This window comes from Ruditapes philippinarum, unplaced genomic scaffold, assembly GCF_026571515.1.
Source record: "Ruditapes philippinarum isolate M1 unplaced genomic scaffold, ASM2657151v2 ctg3673_1_1_1_1, whole genome shotgun sequence".
Classification (NCBI taxonomy): domain Eukaryota; kingdom Metazoa; phylum Mollusca; class Bivalvia; order Venerida; family Veneridae; genus Ruditapes; species Ruditapes philippinarum.
The window spans coordinates 79,436-96,987 of NW_026866305.1; the positions used below are offsets into that span (position 1 = coordinate 79,436).

Genomic DNA, 17,552 nt, shown 5'->3' on the forward strand with positions numbered 1-17,552 from the left:
TCAGAACGAAAACATCCTTACAGTATAATGTTCTTATATTATGAATAAATTTATGAAGACAAGCAGTACGCCCGATAGGACACTTTTGTCTACGCATCAGTTAACTAAAGCTGTCTAAATTAATGACGAGACATTTGTTTTTGTCATCGTTTTTTTTCTTTTCTTTTCTTTTAATAAATACAATAGTTACAACGTTTCGGTTTGCTATAAATATGTCTATTAACAAATTATATCTTTAAAAAAATGATGCTTCACAAGCCGAGTGTTGGAAGCGAAAGAGGTCTTAGTGACATTTCTCAGGTTATTACTTTAATTATATTACATAAATGTGTTCAAAATCGGTATGCTCATATTTTGTGTAACAATCTTTATCACAACACATTAATTTTCATATATATTTTAAAAAATGCGACCCACTTAGAACCTGTTTTTTTTTCACTAAAATGTGACGGTCTAAGTGACAAAAATGGTAGTAATTTATTTTAAGCTTAAAAGTATGCTTTATGATTATTACTCTTGATAAAATTAATACTGATTATATGATGATTTCACTTTATCACTTTAATTTTTGTGTGTGTTAAGTACTATACTAGAAATGTCTACGTGAAAAAAATGTTTGCCTATTGACAAACATATTAAAAGCATAAATTGCATGTTCATAAAATCAGTGTTCATTATTTTTAGTAGATAATAACACAACATAATGTACTTTGCAACATATATGCTGTAAATTTAACCAGTCAGCCGGAGGTGTCGGAACAATTTTTGCCTAGTCCGGATGTTCCGATTGCTCCGGCTAGCCGGAATTGGGTTCCGGTGAAACCGGCTGGCCAGAGATGTTACAGTAAAGCTTATGCGCAGAACCCCATAATTATGGCGGGATGGTTAGGGAACTGACCGTGTGTCCGCTGGTATAGATGTGTCCAGAGGGAATATTTTGCCGACGTTATGTCGAAAATTGAACTGTAAATGTATTTTACAGCTCATATCTTGTCATTTCTATCTGGTCCCTGTGATCCTCAGCCTCAATTCTGCAGAGCTCCATAAGGGTGGGAGGATTAGGGTGTGTGACCGTGTATCCGCTAGTTTAACTGTGTCTGTATGAAACATTCTGTTATCTTGCCTACGTTAAATGCTAGATATTACAGTTTGTTTTCTATTTAACTTTAAAACTGTTTCGTAGTTAAACTTCATTGAGTTTATTGAAATGAAAACATATATGTTCGTAGTTTTTAAATGTTTTAAATCTCATGATAAAGACTTGACTTTAACAGACTTGGGAGATGAAGATTTAAATGTTAGAAATATACTGATATCAGCCTGAACTATGGCCAGGCTTGATCATTTAAATTTTCATTTATTTAAGAATTGGTTCTATTACATCTTAAAGCGTTTTGAATGTCAATTAGTGAATTGAATTGTGTGCTTATAAGTTCAGCTAATTTTAATGATTAAATGAAAAGCATTTATAAGTAAAATGTGAGCTGTAATGATGTGTAGCTGTATTTGTGATGCATCTAAAGCTGTGAATACTATGACAGTGATTGCTGTGGTATTAATGGTATTTTAATAATAGTAATGATAGCTGTTAATAACTGTAGCAATCATAGTAATAGAAGTAGTAGTAATGGTGATATTCGTGGTGAAGTGATAGCTGTTGAAACTGTTACAATAATAGGTAGTCTTAGTAGTCACTTCCACTGCTATTGTATCTTCATTAAAATACAGTGATTGTAGAGTTAGACATATGAAAATGTTAGCTGTTAACACTGTAGCAGTGACATTGATTTCAGAGTTAGACAAACAAGTTGAAATACATGCTATAAATGCAACAGAAGTGAAAGTGATTGTAGACTAGTGGTTATCTTAACTGCTAGTATTGTAGCAGTGATAGTCATTGTCAAGTTAGATACTGCGTAAATATGTAGAAACATAAATTAATCTGGTAATAGTTTAGACTTTAACATTATTTACTATTACAATGATTAATGTATCAATGATATGCTAACTAAAGCCGCGCGAATATATAACATTTTATGTACCATATCTTATTTGCATGCCATGTAGTATAAAGTTGTAGTGTTTGGTCGGATTTTTGCGACGGACGCGCCCTCAGGCGCGTTCAGAGCTAAGTCATCTACACATGGGATTTCGTTGGCTACACTCGCGCAATGTGTCCTAAACCAATTAACAGCCCAAGAAATAGTACATGAATTTGATCCTTCAAAACTCCCATACTTTGTCTGGATATCTTAATGTCTTCCATATTTAGCCTTTTCAATTTCAAATTAAGTTATCCAAGTTAAAATATGAACGTATATTATTGATAAAAACGTTGTAGTCCCGTAGTATTATTGCGCAATATGCAAATTACTGCTGAAACGATTTACCGCTGTCGAAAAAGTAGGACAGCAAATTATACTACAATAAAGGTGTAACCTCATAGTTCCAAGACATTATTAGTAGGAAATAAATAATTCTACATTATACAAAACATTATTATTAACAAATCAAAAGTTTTTCGTGACTCTAGGATAACTCGCGCATTAATAAAAGAAGAACTATTTTCGTGACTCATATCGCGGGTTTGAATAGCTGAATATTCAGCAGTTATTAATATATTAGATACAGTACAATGGCTAGTATAAATATCTATTTTTGAAAATGCATGTAAGACACTTTACCGCCATGTAGTCTTTCATGGTAAGGAAGTTATAATATCAGTTCTACTTCCGATTCTTGTGGTTTGTTTACATATTTTACTAGGTCATGATATGAGTTAACCTTCGCTATTCTAAAAATAGATTCTGCTTCAACTGTTCTGATTTTTGGACAGGCGATTAGGAAGTACACATTAAACATGTAATTAATAAACCAGCGGATTGTAATGCAATACTTTTTAGAAATGCTATCAATTGTAAGAAGCAGTCAAGTTGAAAATGGAATTTAGTGTGAAGTTGAAAAGGACAACTAAACACTGTAGTGCTTAAGTGACATTTAAATTAAAATAAAAACGATGTGCTCTGGCCTCTACATCTTTACCTTGTAAATAAAAAAAATCTAAGAAATACACTATTAATTGCTGATGATTTTAACCAATTTTTTTTTAATGAGACATATCCAAGAGAAATAAAAATACAAATGACTTATATTTTATTGTCTGTATGCCCACTATGATATAACACGAAGTAATTCTAAATAGCATTCTCAAATGTATAATGTATTATGTTTGAAGTTTATTTGCCTGGATTTATTCTAGAAATATTTCGTTGACAGTTTTTTTTTCTATTTACATATCATTTCTTAGAATAAATCGATAAGGACACTGATTTACAAGTTTGACCAGAGTTTTTAGGCATAAATTTCATTCTGTATTTAAGTGCTTGAAAGTAGAAAATCTGAATTATATCAATTTGGGACACAAAATATATTGCTCTACAAATCTCGAACTTGTATGGAACAAATTTTCTCTGTTATATATTTTGTGTTTTGTTTTTGTTTTTTTTTGTTTTTTTCTAAAAGAAGCCTTAATGTCTCTCCGGTTGCATGTCCGTCGCATTCAGTGCTGCAGCACTTTGATTCTCTTTGTGTTCCATATTTAATCAATGACAAGTATATGGCACGAAAGGGTCTTTCATATTTCTTAATGATCTGGTTTAACCAACAAGGCATGGTAAGTATACTGATTCAGTTTTTTATTTGTTTGGGTCGTCAGACCAAACAAATCATGGTAGCGAAATTTTAGACCCTGATGTTCTTATTTGTAAATACCGCAAGTATTCCAAACTTCTCGAAGTGGTTACTTCCCTTCATATGTACATTACTGCGTACAGATTGTCAATTGGCAGGCGCATTAACTTTCGTAACAAAAAAAATAGTTCCCGATTGGTCGAAGATTTCTAATATTGTGTTATTCTTGTAGATATACATGTTTATATTCAGCTTCATGGTTATTTACTTCAGTGTTAAACAATAGGTTTACTGTGAACAAAATATATCGATATTAATAAGGGTTACAAACTCTAATTAAGAATAATATGGTATTTTCCAGGCCGATATCTTTTAACTCCCCGTGGTCGATGGTTTTACACGCTCCCTTTAGAAGCGAGAGGTCCGAAGTTCAAATCCCAGTTCAGGCAACTCAAGGTGTTTTGGGTTTGTTGTTATTGTTGTTTTTTTTGTTGTTGTTTTGTTTTGTTTTTAATTGTTTAAGCCAAATAAACATTGAATTAAATATCAGTGTTGCAATAAGTCTTATAGCCAATTTACTATAGTTTTAACACTGGAAACAAAATATGGTGACACTATACAAATAATTCGGTTTATAATTTCACAATCTTCACCTTTCTGACATTCTGAGACCCAAACAAATTCAGCGCTTTCTGTGCTTTGATTTTACTATCGCATTCAGTTGCCCGTTGAACAGCCAGTCGTTATTTTAGGGGAAATGGCTGAAACAGGAGATGCCCCGTTCTGGAGGCGACTCTGGTTCTTTTCGATGTCCAGGATGTTACACCGGTACATGGTACTTCGTTTTTTAGGTCTCTCCCAAAATAGTATGTTAAGTAAGTGGATTGGAGGGCAAGGAGAAGAACCTTCGATTCTTTTATGACTAGTCTCGAAAGTAACCAGTGAATCGATTGTACTGATTGCCGTATTGATAACATGTGAGATAACATATAATATGCATAAAAAAAAAAAATTCATTGATTTCAGTGATTAATATCTTTATTTTTTAACATTCTCTCCTTAATAGAATACATACAACAAATGTATTATGAGAATATGATCAATAAAGGTACATTTTTAAGCATTGTATACAAGTATAAAGTCACATTTTATATACAAATAACGTCAACGTATAAAATTAATCTAACATTGCACAAGAAACTTGAACGCAATACTCAATCTCATATGTAAATTGAACATGAAAGTCGTAAACACACAAATTAAATTTCAAAATGTTATATCCAAATCCTGAAACAAGCCAACGAATTTCCAAACAAGTACATGTATTGATGGTAACAGAATCGTGATCTGTATATAATCATGACAGTCTTTTCAACATTTTATAAAAGGTTCTTTGTGTTGACAAACAACAAAAAGAGTTGAATACGTTTATAAACACTATGCACTAAAGTCTATTTCAAGCAGCTATGAATGGTAAGATATAAATGTGTTGCTGTTTACACCACTACGAGCTTAAACAACGACCTGTTGTCTGCTTTATCGTATCTTGATGATACGTATTTGTCCGAGTCCAGACGAACGTACCGATTTGTAGCTTTTGTTTTAATTCTGTAGAAGCCTTGTGTTTCCATGGTTACATAGTATCGCATATGATCGTCATCAGTTTGATCGTCACCATTCAGATATATCCCACGTGCACCAGGAACACCATACCCATCGTACATGTATCGTGGCATGGCAACGGACTAAAATAAAGGTAAAATGGAAATTATACATAAGTAAAGAATATTCTAGAAAAGGATATTTTAAATTTAAAAACGTCATTCACACTGCCGGTCAGTCGTCCACACTTCCGTACCAAGTTTGATTAACAGAAAACTATAACTTGGACTGTTTACAAAGTTTTTATCAAGAACAATTCAACGATATTTGATCGCAAAACGAGCATACGACTTATGGACGAGCTTTCAATGTTCTTTTTTTTTGTTTAGAATGTTTATACCGATTTGATCAACTCGATCATTCAGACTATTACATGGCCATACGTACATACATCACATGGACACGAGCATTCCTAGCATCTCTACGATTTCAACCCCATAATAAATCCGATATCTTTTAGATCAATATCCATAAATATGAAATATACACTGATAAAAGTTTGGTCACTTTGATATCAGTTAAAGATATTACTTCCACCATTACGAACGCCAATAGCCAGAAATTTTTAATAGTGTTATAGTCCCTAAATTAAAAAAAAAAATCAAGCGTCTCACCTTTATTTTATATGATCCATCCGTCTGTTTCTCAAAAGTAAACTTAACAAAATCATCATTCGGTTGCCATAAGGACGATACTACCTTCAGAACCTGATGTCCTCCGTCAAAATGCCAAAATTGATTGTTTTCTTTTGCGTGAATCTTAAATACCTTTCCTTCAAGATTTACTGAAATAGAGTCAAATAGCTTCATATAAGTAACGCCGAATATTACTTATCTAGTTGTATTAATGTTTGACGTGTTCGTGTGTAACATAATTGTTTATTGATTATCATTACTATTATTATGGTCGGTGTTTCTCATTATTATTCTTCCTCTGCTTATTTTAATATGCAAATGAATGTTTGTAACAACTTTACACTTAGCCATTATTAGAATTATCATTATCGAAAGATTTCAAAGTATCACTAGCTTATCTTCTATATATTTGCAATTTTTTATATATGTTTAATTTCAGAGAATACAATAACTACATTTAAGAAGTACCATAAGTCAGAAAAGAAAGTATTGCCAGCTTACTGGAACAGTCTACCAAATAAAATGTGCACCACCGACAGGTACAAATACTTTGTTAGACTGGTCCGCGCTTTTACTGGCCCTAAACATGAATGTGCTTATAATCTCTTTTTTTTCTTCGCCTTAACTTAAACACTTGAATTTGTATTTCATAGGCAAAGGTCCGGGCACTAATTATGATTATTCTGTAGTCGGTGCACTCTGATTGTTCAGTGTCGGTCGAAGCCTAAACTTTGGAATCCGAGAGACCTTGCATATGGTTAGAGTTTCACTATTGAACATTTGTGACCTCACTTTGATATAACCATTTTCGAAGTGACTACTGCATGTGACCATAGTAAGCGACCAAACTTCGTCGTCTTCAAAACAAGAATTTAATTAAAATCCAACTGAACTTCACAATCCTTTTTTGGCTAGGGAGATTCTACGTTCTAAAACGGGCTTCGTAAAATTCTAATTATGCGTTAAAAATTCATAACCAGGAGTTAATAAGTTCTAATATATCTTGTCACAAGTATTGATAAAAGTTGATATAAACAATTTTTTAAGTTTCTCATCAGTTAAATACCTCTTTGCATCTCTACGAGTTTAAACAACGATCTGTCGTCTGCAATGTTGTATCTTGATGATACGTATTTGTCCGAATCCAGTCGAACGTAACGATTCGTTGCTTTTGTTTTAATTCTGTAGTAGCCATTTGTTTCCATGGTAACAGAGTATCGCATATGATCGTCATCTGTTTGGTCATCACCATTAAGATATACTCCACGTGCACCATGAACACCATACCCATCATACATGTATCGTGGCATAGCAAACGACTTAAAATGTGAAATGGAAATAAAACAAAGGATTATTTTTTCAAACGGTATTCGCGCTTGCCTTTTCGATCAACTCCATCCACCAATCGCAAATAATTATAGCCAAGTATGGCCAACTTAAATTTATAACTACAACTGAACCCGACATTTACAACTCAATGATACGAGCATAAATGTTCAATGAACGAGCTTCTGCAACTTCTCAACGATTCAAACGTGCCAACCACTTATATCAATGATTATTCTAGCCATTTAACGATTGTTATATGATATTACATAAAATACACACCAACATTTACGACTTCCATCACTAAATAAAGCATTTCAGTAAGATTAATCTTTACCCGATCGTTTAATTCCGTACACGACACCTGAACAAATTTGATTCAGGGTCAAAGTTATCTGATATTGATAAGTGTGTTTTAATACAAAATGTAATGCTTATAATTATCATATTGTGATTTCTTGACAAAACAATCTAATCACTACTTAAAGTTTTGGCTTCTAGTTCCGAGTTTATGTATAAATCAACATTTCAAATTTATCTATGTGTTCGATGGGGATTGAGCAAGACTTGTATACGTAGCCATTGGTCATGTCGCCGGTACGAAAAACACAAAATACATGTAAATGTATTTCCAAAAAGAATTCAAATATATTAAATCTTTCTATACAATTGAGCATAATCTTCGGTATCACATAACGACAATGCTTCAGACATAACGCTACAAACTAGGACTAACAGCCGTCTATATGGTAAAAAAATATGAATTATTAGGTTTATATATCTATAATAATTTATAAAGTGATTTTTTTTTCATTTTATTTTTATTTATATATCCTTGTACTAATTTATTTATAATTTTACCAATTTTTGTTTCGCCTCACCTTTATTTTATATGATCCGTCCGTCTGTTTCTCAAAAGTAAACTTAACAAAATCATCATTCGGTTGCCATAAGGACGATACAACCTTCAGAACCTGATGGCCTCCGTCAAAATGCCAAAATTGATTGGTTTCCTTTGCATGTATCTGGAACACTTTTCCTTCAAGGTTCACTGAAAGTGAAGTAAACAAGAAATTCGACGGATGCCTTTCAAAATTGCACATTAGTCAATGCATTTCAGTGCACTATGGTCAATAAATATAGGCAGTAATTGCATGAGTGCCAAATCCATTTTAGTAGCAATGGCCTTGACAAATTGCTCTTACTATGGTTTCTACCTACAAAAAAATTGAAGAAGATAAAACATAAGTCCATATAAAGACTGAATGAAAAAGTGTATGAATCGTTGGAATTATTTTCACTTAGTGTAACGTTAATCTTGACTCAAATGATTTCACCTCCCAAACATAGAGGATCATCAAAGAATATGAAAGACATATTCACTAATTATGATTATTCTGTAGTCGGTGCACTCTCATTGTTCAGTGTCAGTCGAAGCCTAAACTTTGGAATCCGAGAGACCTTGCATATGTTTAGAGTTTGACTGTTGAACATTGGTAACCTCAATATGCTATAACCATTTTTGCGTTTTCTAGTCTTCTGCATGTGACCATAGTAAGCGACCAAACCTCGCCGTATTCAAAAGAAGAATTCTATAATCTTCTTATAACGAGGTTATAAATTCCCACTGAACCTCTCAATCCCTTTTTTTTGGCTCGGGAGATTCTACGTCCTAAAACGGGCTTTATAAAGTTCTAATTAGGCGTTTAAACTACTAACCCGGAGTTACTAAGTTCTAATATATCTTGTCACAAGTATTGATAAAAACGCATATAAACTAATTCTAAGTTCATCATCAGTTAAATACCTCTTTGCATCTCTACGAGTTTAAACAACGATCTGTCGTCTGCCATATTGAACCTTGATGATACGTATTTGTCCGAATCCAGTCGAACGTAACGATTCGTTGCTTTTGTTTTAATTCTGTAGTAGCCATTTGTTTCCATGGTAACAGAGTATCGCATATGATCGTCATCTGTTTGGTCATCACCATTGAGATATACCCCACGTGCACCATGAACACCATACCCATCATACATGTATCGTGGCATAGCAAACGACTTAAAATGTGAAATGGAAATAAAACATAGGATTTTTTTTCAAAAGGTATTCGCACTTGCCTTTTCAATCAACTCCATCCACCAATCGCAAATAATTATAGCCAAGTATGGCCAACTTAAATTTATAACTACAACTGAACCCGACATTTGACAACTACAACTCAATGCTTCGAGCATAAATGATCAATGGACGAGCTTCTGAAACTACTCAACGATTCAAACGTGCCAACCAGTTATATAAAACGATTATTCTATGTTATATGATATTACATAAAATACACACCAACATTTACGACTTCTATCACTTATTTAAGCACTTCAGTAAGACTAATCTTTACCGGATCGTTTAATTCCGTACACGGACCGTATACGACACCTGTACAATATTTACTAGACAAATTTGATTAAGGGTCAAAGTTACCTGATATTGATCAGTGTGTTTTAATAATGCTTATAAGTTTTATGAATTATTAGGTTTATATTAATAATAATGTATATAGTGATTTATTCTATTTTATTTTTATTTATTTATATATCCTTGTACTTATTTATTTATCATTTTACCACTTTTGTTTCGCCTCACCTTTATTTTATATGATCCGTCCGTTTGTTTCTCAAAAGTAAACTTAACAAAATCATCATTCGGTTGCCATAAGGACGATACTACCTTCAGAACCTGATGGCCTCCGTCAAAATGCCAAAATTGATTGTTTTTCTTTGAGTGTATCTGGAACACTTTTCCTTCAAGGTTCACTGAAAGTGAAGTAAACAAGAACGGATGCTTTTTAAAAATTGCACATTTGGCAATGCATTTCAGTGCACTATGGTCAATAAATAAAGGCAGTAATTGCATGAATGCAAAACATTTTTTTAGTAGCAATGACCTTGACAAATTACTCCTACTACGGTATCTACCTACCAAAAATTGAAAAAGGAAAAAAAATAAGTCCATATAAAGACTGTATGCAAAAGTGTATAAATCGTTGGAATTATTTTCACTGCTTGTAACGTTTAACGTTCTTGACTCACATGATTTCACCACCTAAACTTAGAGGACCACAAAAGAATAAGAAAGACATCAGTAAAAAAAAATAACAAAAAACAGGCTGAATATGCGGACGTGTCACCTTACTCTGAACTGGTTTAAGGTACCTTCCTATTGCATTTGAAAATCTGGTAAACAGGTGATCCCTCGGAATAAAAAAAAAATATTCTATGAAAAAAATATTGAAAATTGCAAACTCGGATTGATTAAGTCTGTTTGTGACAGATAATGAAAAATCACACGTCCCCTTGTGGTATTCAATATTCATTACACTAACGTGCTAGAAGCAATAATCATGAAGGACGAGACAAAAAACTTAGTTCATTAAACAGGTTTATATGAAACAGTTTAACCCATATTTAAAGCACTAGTGGCATTGACATTGTCTTTGACTTTGATGACTCTTTACTGTAGTAAAAATGTGAGGGCCGCTACTAATACCTATACGTATTAAAATCAATGGCTGGGAAAGCGTTAAAATCCTTCTTAGCACCAGTACCTAAAGTACGTTTGAGCTTAACGACAGCAGTTAATAAATAAAGGATGTTTAAGAAAAGACAAACATTTATCAACAATTATTTTAAAGGAATAATAATGTAATGGATGAACATTAGAAATTGTTTTAAGGGGGCAGGGGACATATTCGAATGATGGCCCCGGTCAATTTTTTTAATAACTCGGACATGGTGTTTTGAAGGTACTGATAACTTCTGATATGTCTCTGTCATTGTAATTCTTTCTTGTTTGTGTGTAGGAAATGAGAGGTATTTTTGGGTTTTTCCCCGAAACTAAGCATTTTGGTAGCTTTGTATGTATTTCTGACTCTCCGAATGGAGGTGAAAAAGTTAAAAATCAAGCTTTGACAGTTGGCGCCAAATAAGTAAGAAATTTCAGATAAATTTTGTGAAAATCTAAACGTATGACAGACACTTTATTTGTCATTTCTGAAAATGCCATAGCTTGCACTGCGTGTTACTGATATTTTTAAAGGAATCGGGCGGATTCTGGAGTATGCTGCACCTTCATGAATATTGCCCATATTGGTATATTTTAGGTGTGGTTTTGGCTGGGTGGGGGTAAATATAAATTGCTATCAGCCATTTTTTGAAGGAGCAATGTATGCAAACTATTATTTTCTTCAATGTATGTCATATATCATTGAATAATGCTGTGCAACTGGTTATCTGCCTGTGAAACAGATTTTGAAATATTTGGAATTGTGTTTCTGGTAACACTGAAATACAAAATTTTTCATTTTTAGGTCCCCTGCCCCCTTAACATCATGATCATGATTTGGAATTGCAAATTTTTAGTCGGGATTATTTCTATTAAGACATTTATCAATTATTGATCCATACACATCAATAAATCAGACGTATGTCCATGACACTTATGACTATGAACGCTTCATTTGTATTGTCTTTTAGAATATATACAGTGTGTACGGACCCCTGAAATTTCATCAGTCATACATTTCAAGAAAACATTTTTTAAGGAAATATAAATTATAAATTTGAGACGGTTATCGGTTAAACATTTACCTGTTTGTACCTCTACGAGTTTAAACAATGACCTGTCGTCTGCAATATTGAACCTTGATGACACGTACTTGTCGTGGTCCAGTCTAACGTACCGATTAGTTGCCTTTGTTTTTATCCTGTAGTACCCATTTGTTTCCATGGTAACAGAGTATCGCATATGATCGTCATCTGTTTGGTCATCACCATTTAGATATACCCCACGTGCACCATGAACACCATACCCATCGTACATGTATCGTGGCATAGCAAACGACTTAAAATGTGAAATGGAAATAATATATAAACATGGTGTGTTATTTGTGATGTCATTGCCTATCAAGTCATGTGCTTCAATCTTTCTTACATGTATTTCATACTCCGGTAGACCAATGAAGCCAAACAAGTGCATTCTATGCGAACTTTATATCCTTTACTCACAATTTGTGTTTAATATATCATACAAGATTATTACCATATGACGCTACAAACCCCAGCTTGTAATCACTTTTATATTAAAGAATAAAATAGATTCATAAAATCTATGAACCGTTTAGAACCTCACCTTTATTTTGTATGATCCGTCCGTCTGTTTCTCAAAAGTAAACTTAACAAAATCATCATTTGGTTGCCATAGGGACGACACAACCTTCAAAACCTGATGACCTCCGTCAAAATGCCAAAATTGATTGTTTTGCTTTGCGTGTATTTGGAACACCCTTCCTTCAAGATTTACTGAATGTAGAGTTATAAAAGATACTTAAAGATTATTCTTACAGTTACCATCGTTGTAGTAATAATTATACATGTTCATCACCATTATATATCATCATCGTCATTGTTGTTATAGTCCTAAATTTAAAGCCCTGCCTGTTTTTTTCCAGAGTATTACAGGCGTGAAACCATACAAACGTTTACAATCTTATTGTTTTTATCGTTAATGATTTTACCATGACAAAGGACTTATTCTTCAACATAAAATATACAAAATGCTTTTCAGACGATAACTGTACTTGAGTTATATTTTGAAAATTTCACATGGAATATTACTTCATATAGTCGAACGATTCTAATGGAAACGAAAAGCTATTTTTAATAGAGTTTTGGCCTTATGTAGTAGTGACATACCGGATCTTTTCATACGATGTGATCTGAATGAAGATGAAAACGGTGATAGGATAGACCTTTTGTCTAGAAACAATCCTGAAAATATACAAAAGTCTTAATTACAAAACATGACAGGTATCAAAAGAAGTATAATCAGATTTTGTAAAATATTTTGACAAGCTAGACTACAAATTTTATTCTACGGAAAAAAAACGTGTTTAAATTCATTAAAGCCATCCTGTGTATGTACAACGCAGTTAAAAGCGGCAGTATGATTATGATAAATGCGTTTAACCTAGTCTTGTGATCCAATGATAGAGACTCGATCCCGCCTCCACCGCGAACAATGTTAACGATCTTTGTAACAATTGTGATAGAGGTCTCATATATAAAGGTGCTAGGACCAGGCTTGCCTCTAGGCTGAGCAGGTTCCATTTATGCTATCCCACTCAGTCAAACTTTATTTAGGTCTTTTACTCTTAAAAACAATGATATCAGAGCCAAATTCGTTGAAATTAATATAAACTTACAATTACTTAAAATTATTACACTAGAATTAAAAAGTCATTTGAACAGTTTTTCTGACATAAAAGCAAAACATAGCCAGTTGTCTCTTTTGTAATCAAAATCATTAAAAAGATGTTATTTGTTAATTGTTGGGGGATTTTTTTTTACATGTACATGTAGCTGTAAACGAAATTCAACATATCGATAACATATTTTACAAATTTTCAAATTAAAAATATCATCGATTTTATCCGTGATAAAACGTTACAAATAAGCATACCATTCGCATTATTTTAGAATTATAACTATTATAACTATAGTGAGCACCAATTTAATGCTATAAATCAAACATCTCGCCTTTCGTTGATAAAGATACCATACAGGATGTTTTTGAAGAATAACTTTTTACAACTTCTGTAGAAGATACAGTTGTAGTTTAGTAGTAGCAATTTATTCTTTTATTACATAAGGTATTACGCCCATGGATGCATTACAGTCATGGTACAACTAATAACAGAGCTTGGTACATTTTATTTAACAATTATTATATGTTTTAGTATACCTCGCGTACACGTTTTACTATACAGCCTAATGTGACTTCGCGTGGTGTTATTTGGATCTATCATGTCATTTTTTATTTAATTTGCAATATTGCGCAGGGGCAATTAAATTAACCTATATATAACTTAAGTAAACGTTATGTTCTAGTTCTCTCCCATGATAATGACATAAAAAAAATACATTAAGTATAATAAAAAAAATAACATATGTCCCTCCTGGAATTATTTTTGTCCAATAGGATTTCAAATTAATCGTAACACATTTACTTTGGTAAATAGGCAAACTGTAATCAGTCTAGTAATTCGACTGTTTATAAAAACATTTTAAAACACTAAGCTGGTTAAAATTTATGTACGCTGCGCCGCGCCTGACCAATTTAATTTTGTAATTACGTACTTATAAACTTTAACCTATACATATTGCAAATAAGCAACCATTGAACTGAAATAACATTTTATGTAATAACACATGGCTTTACTTCTGCGTTTATTTTGATCAGTATTATCACCTTCATACCCTGCAAGCATGCTGTTTTTTGGTGTCATGAACTTGACGTCAAGATTATTATAATTATTTTGTAGTCACAAAGAATATAAAGATGTGTTATGATAAATGCACAGACACATGCACAAAGCACCTGTGATTGATCGGTGAAGTACTTAATGTCGTCATGTTGGATATCACTTTCTGCCGAGTCGTATTGAGCATGAAATTCATGCCTAAAACAATCAAAGTGTATTTTAAAGCAGCACGCCTCCAGATTCATGCTAATTTTCATGAAAATTTGAAATGTACTTAAAAGTATAATATTGTAAAGGTTTCCAAAATAATGCAATTTAGACATTATCAATGGCACTTACAATCCATGTTAGTTACCAAAAAGAGGTCAAAATGTACAAAAATAGCCCTTACTGCGTTAGTAACGCAGTAAATATATAGTTATAAATGCTAAAAAATAGGTCAATAATCACACATAACATTCAAACTATTTCTAGAATTTTGAATCTTTTTACTTTTTGTAAAATCTTAATAAGTTTTTCTCAGGTTTAATTTTATTGAAATATTTTTGCTCATCTGGAGGCGTGCAGCTTTAAAACTGACATAAAATTGTGTTCTAAAATCAGCATTCTTATCCGACCCAGTATCCTTACAATATGGTTAATGCTTACTAATCATTTTCATGATATCGATATTTTTAAATAAATGATTTTTTTTAGCAATTGAAATAAAATGTACATGTACCTTTGATGGGCGGTGCAGGTGTATTATTAGATACATTGGTCCGGGTGGTAGTTTCATTTGTTCGAGTAGTCATTTCAGTTGCCATGGTTTTCTTCTGATGTTCAACGGCTGTCGAAGTTTCTTTCCCATTGTCTTTTGCGGAAACAATATTTGGAAATCGTGGTAACTGGGTACCAGACGGTCCGGTTAAATGCTGTCTTGTACTTTTGTCGCATGCGGATTTATTTATGAAATATCCAATCGAAAAACTGCACGCAACAATCACAAGTACTAAGGTAAGTGCAGCAACCAGAGCGAATTTGGAGCTTTTGAATATAGGTCTGCGATGAACTTCCCACCAGCTTATAGGAACCGGTTTTAAAGCTGATTTGTTACGATACATCGTATTATAGATATGTTCAGATTCCCCCACATAACAATCTTTACTTAAAACAGTATCATTAGACATCGTGCTAAATGAGAAACGCTAATGATTACGACGGTTGTAAGCTGTGTTTATAAGCAGTGCGCATCCATTCAACCATATCCTATTTCATAGAAAGGTAAATATTATCAGAAAAAGAGTAACGTCCTTTAAAGTAATTCAAATTTGCATATGAATTAACGAGGACAAATTTCTCGTTAAAGTGAGGGAAACATTTTTACTATGTGTCAGTTAACTGTCTGATGACGGCACTTTTGTTTTTAATGCTATAGTAAAAATCAGAGTACTAAGTTCAGATGGGATGTCTGTCCGTCACTTAATATTGTTTTTTATTGTTGTTGTTGTTTGTTTATATTTTCTGGTTTGTTTTTTGTTTTTGTCTTTTTTTGTTATCGTTTTTTTTTTAATTGTTGTTGTTGTTTTCAGTTTGCACTGCTTTCCACTGAACGTAAATGTGGTGAAATATTAGGAATTTAGAACTGATCATTACAATGATCGATGTTATAAGTTCATTTAAAAAAAATTGACTGTATGTGTTTAAAAGAGACCCTAAAATTAACCCACAGTATTTATTTTGTATGGTGGCTGATTTGTGCCATTTGTGTTTTCGTCCCGCAACCCCGCCAAGCGAAAAGTCGAGAATTAACAAGTTAAAATGGCGGGGTCGCGGAGCGAAAACACGCTAATTAGCGGGGCGCGCGGCGAAGTTTAACAAATAAATCTTCGCCTCAGCGAGAATTAAGAACTAAAACGGCGAGGGCGCGGGGCGAAGTTTAATGAAATAAAACTTCGCCCCGCGACCCCGCTAATTAGCGTGTTTTCGTCACGAGACCCCGCCAAGCGAAAAGTCGAGAATTAACAAGTTAAAATGGCGGGGGCGCGGGGCGAAAACACGAATGGCATAAATCAGCCACCATAATTTTTGTCACTTTGAAAAACGGACATGCAAACTTCGTAGACAAAATAGTAGATTCTATGACCTAATGATGACACAATTTATATATGATTAGATTTTCAATAAACATTTATGAAATACTATGCTTTAACGTTATGTTTATTTTCATGAAATACTAAATATACTGTACTATATGAGCCGCGTCATGACAAACTAAAATAATTTGTTTGCGACTAGCATGGATCCAGACCAGCCTGCGCATCCTCGCATTCTGATCAGAATACATGCTGTTCGCTATGTGTGTGTAGTTAATGCTTAATGAGGGTTCATCCGTCCTTTCGGGCACAAAATGCAGCTTTCGCTGTCGAGTACGGTCACCAGTCATGCTATTAAAGAGTTAATGTTGAAGTGAAAAGTGGTGATAGTTTACCTCCATGCAATTTCCATGGAGTATTAGCCAAAGATATGAATTTTGAGCCAGAAGTAGGTTACTGTACGGCGGTCAATGAGAACTTAAGTGTACAGTAACCTGTGACAATATGAAAGGTTAGCCCTGAAAATGGCTGTTGGTGCTAGCAAAAGGCCTACCTTACAAGCCGTCTATCTGTACTAGGGGCTCACGCACCCTAGCACACCATCCTCCTCGTCTCAGCCTACTTTGTGGGGCCACTCCCCTCGGTATAAGTCAGGACACCGGCAGCTGGTCCGCAGTTGTTGACGAAGTAGCGATCCCGTTGTTACAGCCTACGGGGGGCTCCTATTGAGTTGAGTTGTGTTTGCTACCAGCCAAGCTGTAAATCTTCTGTCGATGCCCTGTGCCTTCTCAGCGACGTGCACGCTCCGAGGGAAAGTTTCTCTACTTGTTATATAGTTGTAAGCCC

The 17,552-nt window shown here is 33.6% G+C and overlaps 1 protein-coding gene across 3 annotated transcripts; it reads right to left on the reverse strand.

Moving 5' to 3' along the window:
• Positions 1-4,710: 4,710 nt before the first annotated feature.
• Positions 4,711-15,838, reverse strand: LOC132732071 (uncharacterized). Of its 3 annotated transcripts, XM_060718415.1 has the most exons (10): positions 15,353-15,837; positions 13,064-13,138; positions 12,501-12,670; positions 11,960-12,212; positions 9,957-10,126; positions 9,121-9,373; positions 8,195-8,364; positions 7,054-7,306; positions 5,967-6,136; positions 4,711-5,435 (listed from the first exon to the last, which is right to left on the reverse strand). In XM_060718415.1, the coding sequence occupies exons 1-10, from the start codon at positions 15,798-15,800 to the stop codon at positions 5,187-5,189; spliced, it is 2,211 nt and encodes a 736-aa protein (XP_060574398.1). In that variant the 5' UTR covers positions 15,801-15,837; the 3' UTR covers positions 4,711-5,186. The 3 variants fall into 3 exon arrangements, with proteins under 3 accessions (XP_060574398.1, XP_060574400.1, XP_060574399.1); XM_060718417.1 differs by lacking the exons at positions 7,054-7,306; positions 8,195-8,364 and having other exon boundaries at positions 15,353-15,838; XM_060718416.1 differs by lacking the exons at positions 5,967-6,136; positions 7,054-7,306 and having other exon boundaries at positions 15,353-15,838.
• Positions 15,839-17,552: the final 1,714 nt, after the last annotated feature.

Coding starts and splice junctions, on each gene's coding strand:
- LOC132732071 (XM_060718415.1), bottom strand. CDS start 15,800: ATGTCTAATGATACTGTTTTAAGTAAAGATTGTTATGTGGGGGAATCT. Junction 9,374..9,956: donor ACGGATCATATAAAATAAAG/GTGAGGCGAAAC, acceptor TCACATTTTAAG/TCGTTTGCTATGCCACGATA. Junction 6,137..7,053: donor ACTCGTAGAGATGCAAAGAG/GTATTTAACTGA, acceptor ACTCTATTTCAG/TAAATCTTGAAGGAAAGGTA.